The 14,930-nt window shown below is 38.7% G+C and overlaps 1 protein-coding gene across 1 annotated transcript; it reads right to left on the bottom strand.

Moving 5' to 3' along the window:
* Positions 1 to 235: 235 nt before the first annotated feature.
* Positions 236 to 1,626, bottom strand: Actrt1 (actin related protein T1). The gene has a single exon (XM_059250496.1). The coding sequence runs from the start codon at positions 1,472 to 1,474 to the stop codon at positions 344 to 346; it is 1,131 nt and encodes a 376-aa protein (XP_059106479.1). The 5' UTR covers positions 1,475 to 1,626; the 3' UTR covers positions 236 to 343.
* Between the last annotated feature and the right edge of the window lie 13,304 nt (positions 1,627 to 14,930).

The following is a 14,930-nucleotide window of genomic DNA, read 5'->3' as shown; positions in this document are numbered from 1 at the left end:
CTCAAGAGGTTGAGTGCAGAGGACATGACATGGGTTTGTTTCTCAGCACCCAAAATTGGTTATTCAAAACCACCTATAACTCCCAAGGCCAGGGAATCTGATGCTTTCTTCAGACATCCATGGACACTTATATGTGTGTGTGGCATGTGTATATACTCAGACATACACACATATACATAAAATGAAACAAATCTTTACAAAATTAGTTTAGAGACATAAATAATTGGAGCTTGAATCAGTTACAGCTTTATTGATCATTTTATTAAATGCCAAGGAATGATATTGCCTCCACCAATACTCCTGTAATCTGGCATTTAGAATACTTCCCAGAGTTCAATGATCCTTAAAAGCATTTTCTTTGAACCACAAATGCCCCATACTCCTTGAAGTCCTCAGCAGTGACCCACATTTGCTTGAATGTTGTCAAGGAAGTCATGACAGATCCTCCAATCCAAGCTGAGTAACATCTGTCTGGGGAAGCTGTGATCTTGATTGGGGTTCCCTCAAAAGCCAGAACTTCCAGTTCTTTCAGGAGTCTATCCTGTAGCCCAGGAAACAGTGTGGTACCTCCAGACAGCACAATGTCAGCAAACAGGGTCTCCTGGATGTCAGTGTCACACTTCATGATGCTGCTGCAGACCATTTTTGAGATTCCTAGATCATGAATACCTAAATGATCAGGTGTAAAAAGAACCTCAGGTACCCGGCACAGGTGATCACTCATCTGGATGATATTCCCATCTGGCAGTTGATATTCCTTTAGGGCCTGCTGACAGTTCTTGCGGGCTTTTTTATGTCCCCAGGTGACAGTGCATAACTTCTTTTTTATGTCATCCACCACTGCTTTGTTGAGGATGCAAGGGAAGGTGTAGCCTTTAGCAAGAAGGAGTCGGGTGAGGTGTTCTGTGATATCTCTTCCTGCCACATATAGTTTGGTGATACCATGAGGCAGAGAGTAGCCCTCATAGATGGGGACAGTACAAGTGACCCCATCTCCACTGTCTACTACCAGGCCAGTGATACAGGCAGAAGCACACAAGGCTCCTACAGCATGATTGCAAAGGTACAAGGCAGGTACATTAAATTTCTCAAACATTATTTCTGCGGTCTTCTCTCGGGTCTCTCGTGGGTTCAAGGAGGGCTCAGTCATAAAAACTGGCTGTTCACTGGGTTTCATTCCTAGTTCCCACTCAAAAAGGTCCTTCCACAGTTTTTCCATGTCATCCCATCTAGTTACCAGTCCACGCTCAACAGGATAGTGCAGGTATAAGCCATCGTACATGCCCTGGGCTTCTTCTCCCACAAAGTACCTTTTCCGATTGGTTCTTGCTGATGGTATATTGAATTTTGGGTAGCCAACAACAGAGTTGATGACATGTCGGGGTCCAATCTCTCCTGAAATTCCAACTTTACAGAGTCCAGAACCATTGTCAAAAATCACAGCTGGAATATCTAATACAGCTGGATTAAACATGTCTAGATTTGGTCTTCTGTATGTGACAATGGAAGGTATACTTGGAAGACCCAGAGGGACAAAATATGCCTCAGTTGTTTACAGTCTATCAGAGCTGCAGGTCCTTAGTCCATGAATGTTATCTCCTTTCTGATGGTTCAGAGTCTGCTGAGAGGAGGTTTCAGGTATAGTTGCTCCTTATGTCACAATGTAGCCATGACAATAACTGCATGCAGTCAGAATCAAGAGGTGGGAGGGGAGCTCTGAACCAACACTACTCTTCATTTGGTGAGAGATGAAATACTAGAGATAAGCTATCCCATAACACAGCTTGCAGTAGCCTATGATCTCAAATCAAACTAAAGTTATGTGTCCCAGAATTCTTTATTTTTTATGTTTCATTTATTTATTTGTTTGTTTTTATTGAAAATAGATTCTTCTCTCAATACATCCCAACCATGGTTTCCCCTCCCTCCACTCCTCCTAGCTTCCCTCCCACTTCCCCTCTCCCCCAGATCTACTCTCCCTCCATTTCCTTTTCATAAAAGAGCAGATCTCCAAGAGATAGCCAGACAGGACAAAACAAGGTACAATAAGACAAGGCAAAAGCCTTCAAATCAAGACTGGACAAGACAACCCAATAGGAAGTAAAGAGCCTCAAGAGCAGGCAAAAGAGTCAGAGATACACCTACTCCCACTGTCAGGACTCTCAAGAACACCAAGCTAGCAGGCATAACATATATGCAGAGGACCTGGTGCAGACCCATGCAGGCCCATGTGAGCTCTGCTTAGTTGATTTGGTGGCCCATGTTCTCCTGAAGACTGTAGAAGTCAGAGGGGATAGAGGACACCAATCTTCTCTCTTTTAAATGTGAAAGTGAAATGCATTTTCAACATACAAATTTTCTGAATATGTATTAAATAATGTAAAATGTGTATATTGTATAATATATAATATACAGCATTAATTTTAGTAGTACTCTACATACTACATATTATATATAGTATGTAGTATAATAACATACCTCTAAAACTTTATACTATATATTAAAACATAGCATACCAAATACAAAGTATGTTATATAAGTACATAAAATGTAAAATTATATATATGTATGTACATTTAATTGTTAATAAATAAAGTTGCCTGGGGGTCAGAGTTTTAGAGCCATAGCAAGTGCGTGGCGGTGGTGGCGCACGCCTTTAAGGACCTGGAGGGCTGTACATACAGGCAGTGACAAGGCAGTCACGTGTTTAGGTTTACAACCATTGAGAAGGCAGAACAGCTAGACTATAAAAAGACATACACACAGGAAGTAGGCCCTTTTTTCGGAGAGCTCTCTTGGCTGAAGCAGGATAGCTGAAGCAGGAAGGGTAAAGCTCTTAGTTCTGACCTCTTGGCTTCCTTCTCTGAATCGGCTCTGTGTTTCTTATTTAATAAGACGGTTGGTTACATCTACATTTAACTGTGTGCATGTACATATATATGTAAATTCAGCAAACACATCTTAATCTACTTCTTGTTTTGTTATTGAGAAGGTTTCATGTAGCTCATACTGGCATTAATATTATTATATAGCAAAGGGTGTCCTTGAACTCTGATCAATTTTTCTCCAACACCTCGGTTCTCTGATTACAATTGCATAGCACCACACATGGAACAATATATAATGGTTTAGATAGCAAACAAATGTGATACCACATAGTGGTAGCACACGCCCTTAATCTGATCACTTGGCAGGTGTGGTCTCTGTGTGTCTAAGGTCATACTAGAGAACAGAGCTAAGTGTGGTGACACACGTCTTTAATCCCAGTACCAACCTGGAGGTCTGTACAGACAGGCAGTGACAAGGAAGTGAGGTAGCTGGGCTAAGAACCAATGAGAGGGCAGAACAGCAAGGCAATAAATGTGCGGGTAGACAGAAAATAGCTCACTTTGGAAGCTACAGCATGGTGAAGTAAGGTTAGCTGGTGGCTATTCCTATTTCCCTGATCTCTAAGGCTTTCACTCCTATATTTGGATCCATGGTATTTATTTAATAAGACTGTGTAGAAATTTGTTTGCACCATACTTAATTGTTATTCATTGTGGTGAAAATGTCATAGGTTCTGGCTATTATGAATAATGCTGCTGCGAACATAGTTGAGCAAGTATCCTTGTGGTGTGATTGAGAATCTTTTGGGTATGTGCCCAAGAGTTGTGTAGCTGAGTTTTGAGGTATCTTGATTACCATTTTTCAGAGAAACCATCATATTGATTTCCAAAGTGGTTATACAAGTTTGCACTCCCACCAGCAGTGGAGGAGTGGTCCCTTTGCTCCACTTTCTCTCCAGTATAAGCTGTCATCAGTGTTTTTGAACTTAACCATTCTGACAGGTGTTAAATGGTATCTCAGTGTCATTTTGATTTGCATTTCCCTGATGACTAAGTGTATTTTGGCCTTTGAGATTTTTCTGTTGAGAATTCTCTGTTTAGGTATGTACCCCATTTGTAAATTGGGAATGGGTGGCACAGTTGGGCTTTGGGGAACAGAATCTAGTGGCTGGCAGGAGTAGTGGTGTGTCTTGCCCACAGGTCTGTCACCTGCTGGTCTGCCACCTGCTGCTCTGCTGCTGGGGTCTCACAGATGACCATTTTTATTGTCCATTTATCAGTTTATGGACACCTAGGCTGATTCACCACCACCACCCCATTTTATTGAAAATAGATTAGTTTCTCATAGACTATATCCTGATTAGAGCTTCCTCTCTATTTCTCCCAGCTCCTCCCCACCTCCTTTCTAATCTTGATTCACTCTCTTTCTCTCATTAGAAAAGAACAGGCTTCTAAGAGATAACAACAAAACATAACTAAATAAAATGTATTAAGATAAAACAAAAATAATTACATCCAAGTTGGACAAGGCAAACCAACAGAAGGAAAAGAGCCCCATGAGAAGGCACAAGAATCAGGGACCCACTCATTCACCTCCCAGGAGTCCTATAAAAATACTAAACTGAAACCTATAATACATGTGCAGAGGACATGCTGCATAATGGTGCAGGCCCTGTGCTTGCTGCTTTATCTCTGTGAATTCATACAAGCCTTGCTTGGTTTATTTAAGGGACCTTGTGCTCCTGCTATCCTCCATCCGCTCTGGCTCTTCCACTTTCTGCCTCTTCTCCTGTGGGGTTCTTTGAGCTCTGAAGGGAGGGATTTGATGGAGACATCCCATTTAGAGCTCCATGTTTCAAGGTTTCTGTGTAATATCTGACTGTCTCTGTATTTGTACATATATTCTGTAGGAGGAAGCTTCTCTGATGATGGCTGAATAAGGCACTGATCTATAAGTATAAAAGAATATTAGGAGGTGTTTTATTGTTTCTTTTTTGTAAAGACCAGTTGTATTTGGTTTTAACCTTGGTCTCTTGTCTCTGGACTATGTAACCTCTGGTTCTTGGTCAGCCAAGTAGTATTAGGTAAAGGTTCTGTGTCATGGAGTGGACATTTAAGTCAAATCAGAGGTTGCTTGGTTACTTTCACAAGATTTACGCCACCATTGTACTAGGATATTTTGCAGACAGGACAACATTGTAGATCAAAGAGTTTGTGGCTGGGTTGAAGTTTACGTTTCTATTTTGGTAGCCTGCATAGTACCTTCCAGTTCCAAAGACACTAAAATATAAGGGTGAAGGCTCTAGGTAGGCATCAGCTCATGGGTGTTGTCTTCAGCAATGGGGTCTTGCTCTCAGTTTGTGGAGAGCAACCTTTTGTCTTGACAAAAGCCTGGGTTGTTTGGGGATTCCCTTGGGGCTCCTTTGGTCAATAATTTATTTGTATGTAACTCATTCCTGGTACTGGAACCTTCATTTGGTGACAAGAGATGACAAGTTGGGACTGTCCCTGATTATTTGCGAATTTCACTAGAACCATTTTCATATTTTAAAAAGTTTTGACTGTTTTAGGTTTTTGACTGATCTAGGTTTATGTATCACTCCTCAAATGCCTCTTAATTTAGCCCCCCCCCGCCTCCATATCCCTTCCCCTTCCCCAACTTCCTCCACTTCCTGCCCCACCCTGAACCTAGTCCACCTATAAAGCTATTCTATTTCTCCAACCTGGGGAGATCCATGTGTCCCCCTAATCCTTTCCTCTATACTTAACCTCTCTGGGTCTATGGATTGTAGCTTGGTTATCATTTCCTTAATGTCTAATATCCACATATAAGCAAATATAAATCAGTATTTATCTTTCTGTGTCTTGATTACATCACTTTGGATGAATTTTTATTTTTCCATCCTTTTGCCTGCAAGTTTTATTATGTAATCTTTTTTAACAGCTGAGTAATACTACATTGTGTAAATATACCACAGTTTTTCTATCCATTCTTCTCTTGAAGGACATCTAGGTTGTTTCCAATTTCTCACTGTTGTGAATAGAGTAGCAATGAACATGATTGAGCAAATATCTGTGTGGTAGGATAAAATGTCCTTTGTATACATGCTCAAGAATGGTGTAGCTGGATCTTGAGGTAGATCTATTCCCAACATTCTGAGGAACCATCATATTGATTTCCATAGTGGATGAACAAGTTTTTACTCCCACCAGCAATGGAGGAGTGATCTCCTTGTTTCACATCATCACCAACATGAAATGTCACTTGTATTACTGATCTTAGCCATTCTGTTAGGTGTTATGGAATGGCAAAGTTGTTTCAGTTTGTATTCCCTGGATGGCTAAGGATGTTGAACATTTCTTTAAATGTTTCTCAGACATTTGAGTTTCTTCTATTTGGAATTCTGTTTAGAACTGTACCCATTTTTAAATTGAATTATTTGGTTTTCTGATATTTAGTTTCTTGAGTTCTTTATATATTTTGAAGATCAATCCTCTGTCAGATGCGGAGGTGATGAAGATCTTTTCCCATCCTGTAGCTGCTGCTTTGTCTGATTGACAATGTCCTTTGCCCTACAGAAGATTTTCCGCTTCATGAGGTTTTATTTATTTATTTATTTTTGGTTTTTTTTTTTCAAGACAGGGTTTCTATGTGTAGTTTTGAGGCCTGTCCTGGATTTCGCTCTGTAGACCAGGCTGGCCTCGAACTCACAGAGGTCTGCCTGGCTCTGCCTCCGAGTTCTGGGATTGAAGGTGTGTGCCACCACCACTCGGCAAGGTCTCAAATATTAGTTGTTGTTGGTCTTAGTGCCTGTGTTAATGATGTTCTTTTCATAAACTTGTTTCTTGTTCCAAGGTTATTCCTCATTTTCTCTTCTATCAGGTTCAGTGTATCTGGTTTTATGTTGAGATATTTGATTCACTTGGTGTTGAATTTTGTGCAGTATGGTAAGTATTAATCAATGTGAATTCTTCTGCATGCAGAAATTCAGTTTGTCCAGCACCATTTGTTGAAGATGCTGCCTTTTTTCCAGCATGTATTTCTGACTTCTTTATAAAAAAATAGGTTTTCATAAGTGTGCAGGTTTATGTCTAGTTCTTCAATTCAATTCTATTGACCAATACATCTATTTTATGCTAATACTATGGAGGTTTTATTACTATAGCTTTGTAATATAACTTAAAATAGAGAATGGTGAGACCTTCCACAGTTCTTTCATTGTTGAAGATTGTTTTAGCTATTCTGTGTTTTGTTTGTTTGTTTGTTTATGTGTGTTTCCTTACAAAGCTGAGAATTGGCTTTCAAGATCTGTGAAAAATAGTGTTGACTTTTTTATGGGGATTTCATTGATTCTCTAGATTGCCTTTGGTAAAATGGCCATTTTTACTATGTTAATCCTACCAATCCATGATCATGGGAGATCTTTCCATGTTCTGATATCTTCTCAAATTTCATTGTTCAAAGACTTCAATTTTTATCATACAGGTTTTCCTCTTGCTTGATTAGAGTTACCCCAAGATATATTATATTATTTGAAACTATTGTGAAAGATGTTGTTTCCCTGACTTCTTTCTCAGTCTGTTATTTGTATATAGAAGGACTATTGAATTTTGTGAGTTAATTTTGTATTCAGCCATTCTGCTGAAAGTATTTATCAGCTGTAAGAGTTACCCAGTGGAATTTTCAAGGTTACTTTGAATACTATCATATCATGTACATATAAAGGTACTTTAAAATGTTAACTTCCAGTTTGTATTCCTTTGATCTCCTTCAGTTGTTTTATTGCTCTTGTTAAGTCTTCAAATACTATATTGAATATGTAAGGGGAGAGTGGAGAACCTCATCTTATTTCCAATTTTAGTGGAATTGCTTTCAGTTTCTCTCCATTGAGGTTGATGATGGCTGTAGTCTCTCTGTAAACCTCCTTTATTATGTTTAGGTATGTCCCTTGTATCAATAATCTCTTGGGGAGATTTGTTGGATTTTTGTCAAAGGTCTTTTCTGCATCTAATGAGATGATCATGTGGTTTTATCTTTCTATTTGTTTATATGATGAATTAAACTTATTGATTAACATCTGTTGAACCATTCCTGCCTGGCTGGGTGAAGCCTACTTTATCATGATGAATGATCTTTTTGATTGGTTCTTGGATTCAGTTTACAATTATTTTATTATTTTTGCATTTATACTCATTAGAGAAATTTGCCTGTAATGCTTTCTTTGTTGGGTCTTTATGTAGTTTGGGTATCAGGGGTACCTGTGGACTCATACAACAAGCTGAGTAATGTTCATTCTCTTTATTTTGTGGAATACTTTGAGGAGTATTGGCATTAACTCTATTAAAGTCTGGTAGAATTCTTTGCTAAAACCATTTGGCCCTGGGGTTTCTTTGGTTGTTATAATTTTAATGGCTGTTCATATTTCACTAGTGGTTATAGGTCTGTTTAAACTATTTGCATAATCTTTATTTAACTTTGGTAAGTAGTATCTATCAAATTATCAAATTTTTAAAAATTTTCCACTTTGGTTGAGTACAGGCTTTTAAAGTATGTCCTTATGATTCTGTGGATTTCTTGGTGTATGTTATGTCCCCCTTTTCCTTTCTGAGTTTGTTAATTTGGATATTCCCTCTCAGCATTTTAGTTTATTCAGGTAATTGTCAGTATTAATTATTTTCTCAAAGAACAAACTTCTTGTTTCATTGATTTTTTTTTTTATGTTTCTTCTTTGTTCGTTTCTATTCATTTCAACCCTGAGTTATTATTTCTTGCCATCTACTCCTTTTGGGTGTGATTTCTTGTTTTTGTTCTAGAACTTTCAGGTATGCTGTTAAATTGCTAGTGTAGATCTCCCTTAATTTTTTACATAGGGCCTTAGTATTATGAACTTGCCTTTTAGAATCATTTCATTGTGTCCCATAAATTTGTGTATGTTGTGCATTCATTTTTATTGAATTGTATAAAGTATTTAATTTCTATTTTGACCTATTTTTTATTCAGTAGAAAATTTCTCAGTTTCCATGAAATTTTAAGCTTTCTTTTGTTTCTGTTGTTGATATCTAGCTTTTTAAAAAAATTTTACAACCCAACCACAGTTTCCCCTTCCTTTTGTGGGTTTTCTTGTTATGTCCTTAAATGATCTGGCTCCTACAATCATTCCTCCCTCTCTTCAGGAGGATTCCCCGAGCTCTGTCTAGTGTTTCTCTATGGGTCTCTGTATCTGTTTCCACCAGTTGCTGGATGAAGCCTCTGTGATGACAAATGGGGTAGTCACCAATCTATGAGTATAGCAAAATATTTTTAGGCATTATTGCATTGACATTTTTCACCAGTACTGTTTGGTTCTATCTCTAGGTCTCTAGGCCATACAGCCTCTGGGTCCTGGTGTACTAGGTAGTGTCAGAGGTGAGCTCTCTCTCCTGATATGGGTCTCAGGCTGGACCAGTCATTGGTTGGCAAATCCCATAATCTCTGTACCAACCTTACCCCAGCATATTCCATAGGTATCTGAGTTGGTATCCCAATCCCTCCACTTACAGTCTTGCCTGGTCACAGGAGATGCTCGGTTCAGGCTACATATCCCCTATTGCTAGGGATCTTAGCTGAGATCATTCTTATAGATTCCTGGGAGTTTTCCTTGCACCAGGTTTCTACCTGACCCTGAAATGACCACATTCCTGGTGGGCTTTTTCAGTATCCTTCCTACCCAACCCACACCTGATCCCTCTTGTTCCCATCCCCACCCACCCCCAGTCTACTCATGGAATCTCCTCTATTTCCTTTACCTTACAGAGACTTTTCAGTTTCATGAGTTCCATTTTATTGTCTTACTGACTGTGCTATTGGTGTTACATTCAGGAAGCCATCTTCTCTGCCCATGTATTCAAGGCTTTCCCCACTTTCTTCTATCAGGTTCCTTGTATCTGGATTTATGTTGAGGTTTGTGATCGATCCACTTGGACTTGAGTTTTGTGCAGGGTGGTATATATGGATCTACTTGCATTCTTCTACCTGTGGTGTTCTGATACGATACAGGGAGTTATTTCAGTTTTGTGTCTGTTGAGACTTACTTTGTGCCAGAGTATGTGGTCACTTTTGGAGAAAGTTCCATGAGGTGCAAGAAGAAGGGATATTCTTTTATGTTTCAGCCAAATGTTCTGTAAATATCTGTTGGGTCCATTAGATATATAATGTCTGTTACCTCCCGCATTTCTGTTTAGTTATTGTCTGGATGACCTATCTATTGGTGAAAGTGTGATATGGAAGTGTGTGAGGGTCAACATTTATTTATGCTGTAGTAGTGTTTCTTTTACAAACTTGAGTGCTCTTGTTTTGGGGGCATAGATGTTACTACAATATTCTCTTGGTGGATTTTTCCTTTGACTATGTAGTCTTCTTCCCTACTGCCTTTGGTAAGTTTTGGCTTGAAGTCTATTTTGTTTGATGTTAAAATGGCTACACTAGCTTCCTTCTTTGGTCATTTTGCTTGAAGTGTCTTTTTCCAACATTGTGTTCTGTTTGCTTCTTGTAATTTAATAGGCGTTTCTTTCTTTAACGTTAGGAAATTTTCTTCTTATGAGTTGGTAAAAATATTTTCTGGGCCTTCGACCTGGATTTTTTCTCTTTCCTCTATTCCCATTAGTCTTAGGTTTGATCTTTTCATAGTGTCTGATTTCCTGGAATTTTTTTGTGTTGAGTTTTTATATTTACCATTTTCTTTGATGGATATATCCATTTCTTCTATTTCATCTTCAATGCCTGAGTTTCTTTCTTCCATGTCTTGTCTGTTAGTGAAGCTTGCCTCTGTAATTTCTGTTTGAATTAGTAAAATCTTCATTTCCAGAATTCACTGAGTATTTTTTTAATTGCTCTATTTCCATTTTCAGGTCTTAAACAGTTTTTATTTCCTTCCACTGTTTGTTTGCATTTTCCTGGATTTCTTTAATAGATATATTCCTTTCCTCTTTAAGGACCTCTATCATATTCATATAGGTCTTTCTCTTTGTGCTTCGGCTATGTTCAAATACATAAGTTCAGGGCCTGCTGTGGTAGGGCTGCTGGCACTAGTGGAGACATGCCCTCCTTGCTGTTATTGTCTGTTTTCCCTGGCATCTAGGCATCCAGAATTGGGAAGATTATAGATCTAGGTGCAGATAATCTGGTTTTGTCCTTGTTGGATGTCGGTATTTTGTTCCTTGGTTTCTACTTCCTCTGATATTTACGAAAGTGCTTTGGCTGTGTATTGCCTGGAAGTAAATTTTCTGTGGAACTGGTATGTTTGGCCACTGGGGTTTCCAGGTAAAGTGTGTTTCTGAGTATTGGGAGATGACGCTTGGAAATGGAGATACACTAGTCATCTGAGGGGGTTCACAGGTGGAAAGAAAGCAGAGTGTTCCACTGGAATTTGCTCATTTAGTCTCTTTGGAATGGGAGCAGATTGAGAAAAGAGTTCTTCCCAGAAGTTCTGCTATAGAGATGGACACGAGACTGAAGGAGCTTGGATCTGGAATAATGGAAGGAGAGGTGAATAGCTGCAGTCAGGCTACCTGCTAGGAGGGAGTGCCTGCTGAAGTTGGGGGCTGGGATAAAGCAATAAGAGGAGGAGAGGAGAGGAGGAGGGGGAGGAGAGCAAGTTCTATGGAATCAACTACAGAGGGAGTTGGGGGAGGCTTTCACAGGTTTTCTGCTGCAGAGCTGGGGATGAGACAAGAGGATTGGACCTGGAGGAACAGAGGGAAAGGTTAAGAACTACAGTCAGCCTACATGCCTCTCTTGCAGGAGTGACCAGTGTGTTAGCAGGGAGTGCCTGCTGGATTTAAGGCTAGGATAAAGCGATGAGTTGGAGGAGGGAAGTGAAGAGGAGAAGATTTGTGGGAACCACAAGAGATGTCCTCAAGGTAGGGGTAGGGGAGCTGTTTCAGAGCTATGGAGTGGGGTTTGAGTTTGGAGAGGAGCAGGGAGTGGTGAAGATCTTCTGTTGGCTCATCTGTTTCCCTGGCCTGCTCAGCTGGTGTGTTCCTAGGAAATGGCTGCCAGTGTTGGAGAATGGGATAACTGGATGATCTGTGTGAAGGAGGATTGTGGGAGAAAATCTTTGTGATCTGTTGGGGATGGAGTCAGAAACAAAAGGGAGACTGCAGCAGGTGTTCTGTTACAGAGCTGAGGATGAGGCTGGGGGTTGTACTTGAAGGAGCAGAAGGAGAGGTGAAGGTCTGGAGTCAGCCTACTTCCCTGGCAGGAGTGGCATGTGGGTTCATAGGGAGTGCCTGCTGGAGTTGGGCCCCAATTTCTTTCTCAGTACTTTTGCTATTGGTGTATAGAGAGGCTACTAATTTTGTATGTTGATGTTGTGATCTATCATTTTGCTGAAAGTATTTATCATCTCTAGGAATTTCCTTGTGTTGACTTTCGGATCTGTCACATATATGATAATAGTATCATATGCAAATAGGACTTCAGCTGCTTCCTTTCCTATTTATTTCCCTTTAATTCCACTTTTCCACATTATATTTTTCTATTTGTTTCTTATTTATTTATTTATTTATTTATTTATTTATTTATTTATTCATTCATTCATTGTTTTTGTTTGTTTGTTTTTAGACACGTTCTCTCTACATAGCCCTGGCTTTCCTGGAACTCACTATGTAGTCCAGGTTGGCCTGGAACTCAGAGATCTACCTGTTTCTGCCTCTTTAGTGCTGGGATTAAATGTCAACATCACTATGCTTAGCCCAAGTTTATCAATTTTTATTTGATTATATGTGTGATATGTATGCATGTTTGCATGTGTGCATGTGAACATGAGTGTGCATGTACATGTGTGCATGTGAACATGAGTGTGTATGTACATGTGTGCATGGAGACCAAAGATTGATGTTATCTTCTTCAATTGTTCTCCACCTTCTATAGTGAATCTAGTGCTCACTGATTTTAGCCAGTTTTCCCTGGGCAGTCTGTGTGATTTCAAGAATTACACATATTGCCTGGAATTTATATGGGTGCTGGGAATCTGAAATTTATTCCTCACACTTAGATGGTATTTAATTAACCCACTCAGCAATCTCTTTAGCTACTCTTTCACTTTTTATTATAAAATATGTTATTATGAACTAGGAATATTCTGTTTTATTTTATTTTTCCTTTTTTCTATATTTTAATTAAAATATAATTACATTATTTTCCCCCTTTTTTCCTCCTTCCAACCACTCCCAATTCCCCTTTCCAACTCTTTCCACGTACCCCCCACTCTCAAATTGATGGCCTCTTCTTCGATTATCATAGTTACATATATATGTATATTGAGGAATGAATATAAATATATAAATACAACCTGCTGAGTCTATTTTTGTTATTTGTTTATATATGGTTTCAAGGCTTACCAGTTTGTGTTAACCATTTAGGGAGCTCACCCCTGGGAGAGGCTGGCTCTCCATCCCCTCTCTGCCTCCTCAGCAGTTATTAGTTTATGTAGTTCCAGGCATGTGTGTGAACCACAATAGACATCATGGCAAAATATTTTTAAAGATGCACTAAGTGGTGCTCACACATTGTTGTTGATAACAGCTGTCTAATTGGACTTAAGGCCCACTAAACGAAGAAATCATGCCTAGTGCTGAAAAACCTAGCCAGCTTCCCAGGGGTAGTCATATCATGAGCCTGAGAAAAGAATGCACTACCACCACCTTATTAGGTCAGCATAATATCTTACTACATTCTAAATCTTATTCTTTTTCTTATTAATTTTTTTAATTTATTTTACATACCAACCACAGATCCTCCTCTCTTCCCTGCTCCTGCCCTCCCCTCCAGCCTTCTCCCCCAACCCAACTCCCCATTCCCTGGTGGCACATGCTAGTAGGATTTGCTGAAGGAAGTGGAGGCAGGAGGATCACAAGTTTGAGGCCACCTGGGCTAAATCTTTTTCTTATACTCACAAATAAGTGTAGCTACCATCCCTCATCAAGGAAGATACCCTTTACTGCAAATGGAGGCCACTGCAGAAATCAACAAGTGACCCCAATGCAGAGAGCGGTGTATATTGAGGAGCCCAGCTCCAGTTGACACATCTCTATCATATCGCCTGCATCTATGGCTCCAGGAACATTAATGTAGTGGGGACAAAATGATTGTAAGAACCATAATACCTGGAAGTGAAACAGTCTCTCTGAGAAATGGGATAGTTTATTCGCTTAGAGAACATTTGACTTGGTACTCATTGGTACTGAATATAAGTATCCATTATTCAATTTCCTTTTATATTGGTCCTGAAAACAAACATGTATATGTAATTGGAAAAATGAATTTTTCACAGATACCATATTTATATAATCAAATACAGCTTAAATTTATACTTATTTTATAATACATATAACTTAGTATTAATTTCTATTTCTTTTCATTCTAAATGTAATGAAATGTTACTTTAATAAGTGAAACATTGCCTGTAGCACCCAGAAATGCATCTCAGGAGTAGAATTCTTATATTATGCAAAACTTCCTAGACTCCATCTCAGCATTGTTAATAAATAGTGTCTTCATCCAAACTATAGGAATTAATGTATTTTTATTAATAAGTTGATGCTGTCATTTAAATGTATAAGGAATTATGCTGTCAATGTATTGATTTAGTCATTGCTAATTACTTTAAAAAGCCTTTATTGGTTATGGTATTAGGTGTGTTTTAGCTTACATTTCCCAATAATAAAATACACTAGAGGCATAAAGACTTAATCATAAAGTTTAACCCTTAAAAGTATCTAAAATACACTGTATTAAGCAAATGAAATGATAAAAGTTCTATATTTTTGTACAGAACAGTCAGATAATATGATGTCCTTATAAAACAAGGATCTTAACAATTACATAATATGATGTGGTTATAGTACAAGGATCTGAAGCCTCTTTGAGAGTTTTCCACTTGTGAATGTTTCCCAGCATGTAGGACATTCTTACCTTAAAATGTTTATGCTGTGAATCCTCTTTTAAGCAATATTTTACTTCCATTGTTTTACAAAAGAAATAAAATTGTTCTCCATTATAGTTTTTCTTTCTTTTAAAGACAATAGACAAAACTACCACTCATAATTTGTGTTCATTTTGTA

This window comes from Peromyscus eremicus, chromosome X, assembly GCF_949786415.1.
Source record: "Peromyscus eremicus chromosome X, PerEre_H2_v1, whole genome shotgun sequence".
In the NCBI taxonomy this organism is placed as follows: Eukaryota; Metazoa; Chordata; class Mammalia; order Rodentia; family Cricetidae; genus Peromyscus; species Peromyscus eremicus.
This window is presented reverse-complemented; position numbering and strand designations above follow the sequence as displayed.